This window comes from Lepisosteus platostomus, chromosome 9 (genome assembly GCF_059453375.1).
Source record: "Lepisosteus platostomus isolate fLepPlt1 chromosome 9, fLepPlt1.hap1, whole genome shotgun sequence".
In the NCBI taxonomy this organism is placed as follows: Eukaryota; Metazoa; Chordata; class Actinopteri; order Semionotiformes; family Lepisosteidae; genus Lepisosteus; species Lepisosteus platostomus.
This window is the reverse complement of record NC_142619.1, coordinates 60,889,040-60,898,717: the sequence shown is the minus strand read 5'-3', so window position 1 is coordinate 60,898,717 and position 9,678 is coordinate 60,889,040. Positions and strand designations below refer to the sequence as shown.

General features: G+C 44.6%; 1 protein-coding gene across 1 annotated transcript; it reads left to right on the top strand.

Annotated features, from left to right (window-relative positions):
• Positions 1–223: 223 nt before the first annotated feature.
• actr6 (actin related protein 6) lies at positions 224–9,329 on the top strand. The gene is made up of 11 exons (XM_088646004.1): positions 224–624; positions 1,059–1,176; positions 1,431–1,499; positions 3,945–4,068; positions 4,396–4,531; positions 5,424–5,480; positions 6,158–6,256; positions 6,628–6,706; positions 6,908–7,079; positions 7,229–7,367; positions 8,658–9,329. The coding sequence occupies exons 1-11, from the start codon at positions 557–559 to the stop codon at positions 8,785–8,787; spliced, it is 1,191 nt and encodes a 396-aa protein (XP_088502130.1). The 5' UTR covers positions 224–556; the 3' UTR covers positions 8,788–9,329.
• The last annotated feature ends 349 nt before the right edge of the window (positions 9,330–9,678 follow it).

The window sequence follows — 9,678 nt, the reverse complement described above, 5'->3', positions numbered from 1 at the left end:
AAAACGGGAGCTGAACTGTGGCACCTAGCGGCCATAAGAAGGTACTGCAGGCATGGAACTCTGTCCTCATTCAGTTAAAAAAAAAAGAATATATAAATGAACAACTAAAAGTGTATTCCATGCTGAAGAGATAAGAAAAGAAACACAACGTTTTGGCTGTGGAGCCTTCTTCAGGTGTGTGAAACGTTGTGTTTCTTTTCTTCTCTTTTCAGCAGGGAACAAACCTTTACTTGTTCCTTTGCAGCCTACGCATGCTGACGCAGCTCCCTACTCGCACTGCTTCAGAATATATAAATAACAGTTCTGAACTAACGAAAAGCATTTTATTTTACTTTGGTTTGAAAGGTTTGAAATCGACACTGAAATATCTGTGGCTGTTTTTCAAAAACACTTGCCCGAGGTGGAACCAAAGTGAAGCGCTTGTTTCCAACACGGCCCCTTTATCGGGCGGACAGCAGCCTGAAATGCGATTGATTGAATCTGCGGAGCGGCGCTGTAGTGAGGACACTTTCTCAGACAAAAATCAACGCTTTCGAGTCGGGCAGCTATTGTAATAATGACGACTTTGGTACTTGATAATGGGGCTTATACCGCAAAAATTGGTTACAGCCATGAGAATGTCAGGTTGGTTTAATTTACGACACCTTGCTTGGGTTCTTGTATATATCGTGGGCTTTCTGCTCGGGCGTTTTGTTAACGACAAATGCTGCTCTCCTTGGTTACAGTAAAATGAAGTCATGTCAGGTTCATCAGTTATTCGGCTTCCCTGCAGAGGATAAGACCACAGTTACACAGAGTGGGGAACACAAGCTTATTTCACTGAGCCTTAACGAGGTTCCGTTGTTGTGCTTTTAAATTTCAGGACACGCGGGAGTGATCTTGTGAGTGACAGCGTTTCGCATTTATCACGTTTTGTTGTTGCTCACATTCGAGGCAGTGCTGATGGGCCCTTTTGGTAGTCTGTGAGATCTGTTATGGGCTGAACCGTCAGTGTTGGCCCTTCTCGGTTCGCGAGTCTGAAGCTTTTACCTCCTGCCTGTTCGTTGTGTTTCCCCCAGCGTGATCCCCAACTGTCAGTTCCGCTCCAAAACTGCGAGGCTGAAGACGTTCACCGCCAACCAGATCGACGAAATAAAAGATCCGTCGGGACTCTTCTACATCCTGCCTTTCCAGAAGGTGGGCTCCGCCTCAGCCTTTATTTAAGCTTTTAATATTGTTTCTGCCAGTTTTTAGCTAAAGCATCCCAGCAGGTCCCTTGTATACACTGTACCTTTAAGTTTAATATAAGTTGGAAGAGCAAAGATGTGATTGCAAGCGCTCGACTAAATGCGACTACTGATGAGATTATTTTACAGTGGTTGTGTAATATATGATTTACTTTTGAATGTGTTCTTGGTTGTTCTGAAAATGAAAGTCACTTTGTTTTCCAGGGCTACTTGGTAAATTGGGATGTCCAGAGGAAAGTGTGGGATCACCTGTTCGGAAAGGAGATGTACAAGGTAAACGAGAGCCGTCTTTCCGGCTGTCTGCTTGGGGCCAGTGACTTCAGGACAGCGTGTTCATTCTGTTCCATTCGCCGGCCAGCTGCTTGTTTTTAGAACAACGAAGCACGTGTACTCTGAATGTTGGGACATCGTTTTCATTTCTTGATCACTCATGGCCCGTGCATTCAACTGATCTTGGCTGTTTGCACGAATGGTGTCAGCTCGCCTCAGCAGCGACAGGCTTGGCCGTGTCAGGTAATGCCCTGTCGAGCTCGGTGGAAGCCAAGAAAGCAAGTGGCAGGAAGGAATGGCTATTTCCTTCTTAACAAGAGAGAAACCTGGTATGTTGGAGGCTGAACGGAGTACATTCGGGTGGACTCGGCAGCACTGAAGCTGTGTGTACAGTAGAGCACTCTCCTGGAGGCAAGCGCATCTCCCGCAGTGGTAATAATAATAATAATAATAATAAACTTTATTTTGTATAGCGCCTTTAAAGGTGGCTTCTCAAAGCGCTTTACAGGATGACAATAACAATAAATAAGAAGACTACAACAATAAATAAGAAAATTTCACAAGACAGGACACAATTATGATTACAACAATACAACAATAACAATAGAGGAGACCGTGGAAGATGGTATTAAGAAGAGCAGAGGGGTGAAGAATGGAACCAGTTAAGTAAAGGCTTTTCTGAAAAGGAGGGTTTTGAGTCTGGATTTGAAGGAGTTTAGAGAAGGTGACTCTCTAATATCCTTGGGCAAAGAGTTCCAGAGCTTGGGGGCATAGCAGGAGAAGGCCCTGTCGCCCATACAGTGTAGACGGGCTTGGGGGACAGTAAGGAGGGCAGAATTTGAAGAGCGGAGGTTGCGAGGTGGGGAGTAGGGCGATAAAAGTTCAGACAGGTATTGAGGTGCCAGGCCATGTAAAGCCTTGTAGGTGAGCATGAGGATTTTAAAGTCTACGCGGAATTTGACCGGAAGCCAGTGCAAGGACTCCAGGATAGGAGTAATGTGAACACTTGCACTAGACCTGGTCAGGATTCTGGCTGCTGAATTTTGGACATACTGCAGCTTGTTCAGAGTAGATTTAGATACCCCAGGGAGCAGAGCATTGCAGTAGTCAATTCGAGAGAATACAAATATGTTGATTAGCTTTTCAGCCACAGTTAATGATAGCATAGGGCGTAGTCTTGCGATATTTCTAAGGTGAAAAAAAGATGTTTTGACAGTATGCTGTACATGTGGGTCGAATGTTAAGCCAGAATCGAATATAACCCCAAGGTTTTTCAATTTTGATTGGAGCTCAAGTACAGAGCCATCTACAGACAGGGTTACAGGACTGGCTTTACGAAGTTGATGGGGGGTACCAATAAGCATGACTTCAGTCTTGTCACAGTTAAGATGAAGGAAGTTTTGAGTCATCCAAATTTTTTTGGATGCGGAACATCAGTGGTGCGGAACAGTATGGGATTGTCACGTGCACCAGGTCAGTAGATGGGGAGGTCCAAGTGTGATGCATAGGGCAGGCATTACTAGTCACCACAGAGCTGGGCGTGTAGTCGTTGATGGCAGCCTGACTGCACGGCACTGCGTTGATCAAGTCCGGTGATGTCAGTCACTGCCCTTCCTGCAGGGCTCATCCTGACCTGACGGCTTCCCAGCAGGACAGCACGGGCTCATGTCGCTGCTGGGACAGCAGCTTTCAGGCAAGGTGGAAACGGTGCGGTTATGCCATGGATATCCTACTCGCCAAAAACGAGCTGGATGGAACGTCTGCAGGCTGAGCAGGGACAATGTGTGGCATCCAGGGCTCCGAGACCAGGGAACAAGCATGTGCCGGCCCAGGCCCTACAGATGCGACATCATCTGCTACCTGGTGCAAAGCATGTGTCACAGATGTACAGCTTGTGTTGCTTCCAGTGATATCCACTCACGTTACTAGCACGTGAATTTCACAGTAGACCCCATATTGATCAGCCCTGTTGATAGGAGTTAATCAGTAACAACCCTGACTAGTGTTAATCTGCCTCATGAATTTACCCCTGCCACATCTGGTGCTGTACCTGCCTGTTACAATACATGACTTTTTTTTCCTGATAATGACTTTGTGAATTCATTATAGTTTTAAGTTCTAAATATTTTTGATGCACAATATATGATGTTTGACGAGTGGAAAATCGATCATTAAAATTGAATGTTCATAGTCTGTTGTTGGAATTGAATAAGAATTGTGTCCCATTGTGCCCCATGTTTGGAACAAAAATGTTCTGAAAATTGAAATCTGTAAATAAGAAATTATCAGAAGTAAGAATCGTATGATTTTTTTTGTTACATGGTAGCATGTACCATTTTAAGGAAAGACTATAGTGGATTCACGTGTACAGTGATAGTTTTGTTTTTCATGTGTGAATTAAAGAGGCAGGAGAAGTTATTGGTAAAATGTATTTCATTTGTTTTTTAGGTGGATTTTGCTGATACCAGTATAGTGATCACAGAGCCCTACTTTAATTTTACTTCAATCCAGGAGTCAATGAATGAAATACTGTTTGAAGAATATCAATTTCATGCTGCTCTCAGAATAAACGGTGAGTTTTGGTGTCTCTTAGCTTTGGAGTTGTTAGCCCCTATATGTCAAGAATGTATTCAAAGTCTCAGGGGGTAACTTTAATCCAGTCTTTCCCAAGACATATATAGGAATTGGTATCCTGGTTGGTCAGGATGTGTTGTGTGGTAAATAGGAATGTGATGCTGGACTAAATCTAGAAATGAGTGTTAAATTCAAGTTGTTAGCTTTTGTTTGTCATTCATGGGCATGTTGGCTGTTCAGGTCTGTACTACCTTATTTTTATTTTAGGGAGGCATTGCAATATGCTTATTTCTTTGACCTTTTTTGACTTTCTCTGTCTGTCAAGCTGGATCCCTGAGTGCCCACAAGTACTTCCAAGAGAACAGTTCGGAGCTGTGCTGCATTGTGGTGGACAGTGGCTACTCCTTCACACACATTGTGCCCTACTGCCGGGGGAAGAAAATGAAAGACGGAATATGCAGGTAAACAAGTTTATTACAGAGATTTCAAATTTATTCGTAAGAAGAACAGGATCAAGATGATTTTTCCTCCTTCTCCCGAAAGATAGAGGCCACGACTGCGACTTGTGTAACTTGAGCTGAGGTTCTCTGCAGGTTCAGAGGAGAAATGATCTGAAGGGAGAAAACTTCCATGCAGTATTTTTTTAATTTGGAAGTGTTCTAATATTGTCAGTGGTCTGGTTTAGATACCTGAAAGCTGAAAGCTCAAAGTTGCACTGACAGACCAATGAAAATTACAGTTTTACCATTTTTTTTGCAATGGTAAATTTGAAAACTTAATCCTATCCTGTGTATAGAAGAGGGTACAGGGCCTCTAGTGGATGAGATATACAGTACCTGTTCAGCAGTAAATCAGTTTAAAGGCTTGTCATTTGCACAGACTGCAATTGCCACTATGACAGTGGTCCAAGCAAATGGCGTGTTACAACAACGGATCTTTCCCTTGTGTGTTTTCATTATTGAATGAACCGTCTTTGATTTAGCCCTGTAATGAAGTGAAAACTGGAAAAACCCAGTAGGATAATCTCTACAGGGCAAAGCTCAATTCTAAATGCATTCAGTAGCTTCCTCTACAAGATGAGTGTTGGTCATACCTTGTTACTGTAGAACCCAAAAGTTACGTAAGCTGGTTAATTCATATTTAATGTAGAGAGGTACTTTGCACATTTACTTGCTTTTATTAATGTATATGTCGTAAAGAGCACTCAGATTTTCGCTGGTGGAACTCGCACCGAGTCCATCGAAGATGTGCGCTGCACACTCTCTCCTGGCCCCAGGGGAGATGCACCAGGACACAGCTGGCGGGTGGGCGGATGTCTAGTAACTGAACCTTGCTGTTTGGTTTTTGTTTTAGAATAAATGTCGGTGGAAAGCTGCTGACAAATCATCTAAAGGAGATCATTTCATACAGGTATTGTAAGCACATTACTGCTCTGCTCTCACTGTATGTTCTCAAGCTGCTTCTCAAGGTATTGCCTTACCTTAAGAGTTCTCCCCCCTACCCTCTGGCAAGCGGTAGCGCACTGTTAAAGCACAGACCACGAGACTCAAGAACAGCTTCTACCCTACGGCACTGCACAACCTTAACAGCTAAGTGCAGGGCCTTAACACACGTCTGCACTACGCACTTTTTACACGGTCTACCATTTTGTTTTGGTGTCTCTACTACATATTTATTTTTCCACAACATATTTACTGTTCCTGTTGTCTACAGTGTGTGGTGTTGTCTGTTGTACTGTGTATGTCACGGAGATCAGCGCCATTAAGACTTCCAATGTACGTGTACATATGGCAATAAACTACTCTACTCTCTGCTCTTACCTCTCTTGGTTCTGAAGTGTTTCTCATAAATACACAGTGTTGAGCATTATTGTCAGGTCTATTCACTTGTAGGTGATAAAAAATAACAGCTATTAATTGTATTTCTAAAAACATTTAAATAATTTAAAAGTAAGATTTTCTATTTGGATAACACAATATATTATTTTCTTTAATTCTAGATTTTCTCCACAGAATAATCTGCTTTTTCTTCGTTTAAGTCCACAGTCCCCAAAATGGTCCTATTGCCTTGCTTTCTTTGTGACACAGGCAGCTGCATGTAATGGACGAGACCTATGTTATCAATCAGGTGAAAGAAGATGTGTGCTACGTGTCCCAAGACTTTTACAAGGACATGGAAGTGGCTCAGTGAGTTTCTCTGATTTATTCTTTTTCATTTCCCTTTGCAACAGGGCGACGTTGTAAACATTTGAAACTGTCTTAGTGCCTCTGTTCTCATATTATGAATTCTCTTCCCATGCCTATCTTTAGTTGATTTTGAAGCTCAGTGGCTGCCCAACATGGAGAACAACATCAGATGGGCTATAAACACTAGAAGGCCATTCAGCTCGTCTATCTTATTTGGTTGCTAGTGAATATTTCATTTGAATTCCCATTACTTTAAACAGCATGACAGGGTAACTTGTTCTAGTCTCCCACAACTATTTGTGCAAAGGCAATTGATGGGCCTTCTGGTTTTCTTTCAAATCAGCAGCAAAACTTGTTGTTGCTACTTGTAGGTTAAAAGGAGAAGAAAACACTGTGATGCGAGACTACGTGCTCCCGGATTTCAGCACCATCAAAAAGGGGTTTTGCAAGGTAAAGACATTTTCACTGTATATGATAGCAATTCCTGGCCAGTTAAGCATCTCGTCTTCAAATATAAAAATAAATAGCAGACAAAATTGAAGACATAGATTGTGTTCTGCCACCGATGTGTGCCTTCTTGGAAACAAAGTGTACCTTTCTACTCACTGTTAAATAATATTGCTGAGCCGACCAACATTTTGTCTAATTCAGCCCCGGGAAGAGATGAATTTCAGTGGGAAGTACAAGACTGGGGAGCAGATCCTCCGACTGACCAATGAGAGGTTTGCTGTTCCTGAGATGGTCTTCCACCCCTCGGATATTGGGATTCAGGAAATGGGTATTCCGGAGGCCCTGGTCTACTCCGTTCAAAACCTGCCTGAAGGTAACAGGAACACGCAGTTGGGGGGCACCGAAACAGCACAGACAGTGACATGAATTACTTTTGAAAGTGAAAGTGGAAAGTGTACTTTGGTCATCGGAGACTCTGTCTTTATGACGTGCAATTTAAATGTTTTTTTTTCCTGTCTCAAGAAATGCAGCCCCACTTCTTTAAGAACATTGTCCTGACAGGAGGCAACACCATTTTCCCTGGATTTCGAGACCGGGTTTACAAGGACGTGAGATCTCTCACTCCCACGGATTTTGACGTGTCTGTGGTACAGCCACAGAAGTAAGTACTGGATCCGTTCAACCCCTAGAGAGGCAGTTTAGTTGATTCAGCTCATCTGTTGGTTTTCAAACCAGTTCATCCAGTTCAGGGGCGTCGGGTTGCCAGAGCCTATCCCAGCAAGTAACGGGTTTCAGGCAGGATACACCCTGGACAAGAAGCCAGTCCATTGCAGTTACACACCCACGCGCATGCAGGGCCAGTTTCCCCAGAAGCCAATTAACACACAGACAGAGAGTATCCCAGGTCTGGAACTGAACCCAGGGCCCCAGCGCTGTGAGGCAGCGGTGCTGAACACTGCACCCCCACACTGCCCTTATCCAGCACGTATTCAATTTACTGACATGTCTTTAGAGTACTCTTTAACTGTACTAACAGCAGCAGTTGTTTCAGATCATTCAATTGTTGGAGAGAGCCTGAACCCTGTGCCTTTGTGACCGGCACGTCTGAGTTCACAGGGTCTGGGTTCTCTGCTTCCGAGCATTGCTTGACAGACTGTAAGAAAGAGCGTTTTGTTGCTGCTTCACCGAGAGCACAAAGGAAACTTGGCTGAAATCAGTAACTGCATTAATATTCCAACATTAATGTGAGGCGTATGTGTGGTCGGGAGCTTTGGGCAGAGACCGAAAGAACGAGAGGGCGGGTACAAGCGGCGGGACCGAGGCCTGCTGGGCTCACTCTCCGTGACGGGGAGGAGCAGCCCAGCAGTCCAGGAGGACCCTGGAGCAGAGTCCCAGCTCCTCGGGATCGAGAGGTGGTCCGGGCGTCTGGGGAGGGGGGACCAGCCCACTGGGAAGAGACCCCGGGACACTCCGGGGGGACTGTATCTCTCGGTTGGCCCGGGAGAGCCGGGGACCCCCCCCCCCCCAGGAGGAGCTGGAGGCTGGTGCTGGGGAAAGACGGTCTGGTCGGCCCTGCGCAACCTCCACCAGGAGCCAGCGGGGAGGACAGGATGGTGGGACGAACACGCCCGAGCAGCCCGTGCCAGTTCGTGGTGGCCGTTTGCATGAACGCGCTAGATAATGGAGTGCAACAGAAAAACCGGTCAGGCAGCTGCTGGCAGTTGGTTAAATCACTGGTAGCGCCGAGGAGTAAGGAGACGGCGTGGGTGACGGGCCATGCTGGATTGAGGAGCTGCTGAAGTGGCTTGCCAAGGTGCTGTTTTATTGTTCTCTGCTGCAGCTGCACGTACTGTATATTGTTGTTCTACTCAGCTAATAGAACGGTTGTCAAATTTGAATTAAGTATGATGAAAACCGTGTAATATGCTTGCTTTTTTTTTTTTTTTTTTAGTCCCATCTGCTATTCCTGGGAAGGAGGCAAGCTGCTGTCTGAGAATCCGGACTTTGACGAGATGGTTGTAACCAGGGAAGATTATGAAGAAAACGGACACTGTATATGCGAAGAAAAGTTTGATATTTAAAAAGGGGCCACCATCGGGTCTCCAGCCCAGGGCCTGGCCTGAGTATCCGGGAGCAGACTGGCCACCTGCTCACCATCACCTGCAGCTCTGGGTGCGCATACAAGCAGGCGTGGCACAGAGGAACTGCGTTCACACCAGATGAAATACCTACTCTCTCGCTGTGGTTTTAGTAACAAAGTCATCATGTATGTAAGAAGATGCAAGCAGCTATGCAGTAGTACACTGTAAATCAGTTCTTATTCCTTGAGTTTAAAACCGTTTTTACACACTGTTTACAGTGTTATCAGCGGTGAAGCTGCAGTTGCTTGTGCTGCTTTTCCAAGTAAGGAGTGGGACTCATTAGTAACAGCTTTATTCTTACTGAACAGGGGGAAGGGTGTTCCCTGTTGGATTATTATGGTGGAATTCATTGAGAATCCTCTGCTGTTCCTTTGGAATCCTGGACATAAAGGTCAGCAATGGACTGTGGTTCCTTGCTGTAGTGTCTTTACAATGTGCTTCGACTTCAAGGTTAATAGTGAAATTCGGTCCCATTACTGCTATTAATTTATATTGCTGATGCTTTTGTCCAAAGATACAAGCTACACACTTGGGGATATTACTAGAGAAATGGGCATGAAGTGCCTTGTGCAAGGGCACATCTGCTGTGCCATCACCCAACATTGGATGTGAACCTGCAACCTTCCACTGACAAGTCCGGAGCCCTGTTATGTGGGCATCATGCTTGCCTGATGTACATAGCAATATGCAACGGTGAAATACTGAAACATTTAATATAGAATGCTTTTCTATGGCAAAAAAAATGTTGAAAGGTTTGCATGAATGTGTAAAACAATTTCGTTTTCAATTGTTAGTGGTCTGAACTCGGATCGTCTAACATTTTAGGACGGC

Coding starts and splice junctions, on each gene's coding strand:
- actr6 (XM_088646004.1), top strand. CDS start 557: ATGACGACTTTGGTACTTGATAATGGGGCTTATACCGCAAAAATTGGT. Junction 5,481..6,157: donor AAGGAGATCATTTCATACAG/GTATTGTAAGCA, acceptor TTTGTGACACAG/GCAGCTGCATGTAATGGACG. Junction 6,257..6,627: donor AAGGACATGGAAGTGGCTCA/GTGAGTTTCTCT, acceptor TGCTACTTGTAG/GTTAAAAGGAGAAGAAAACA.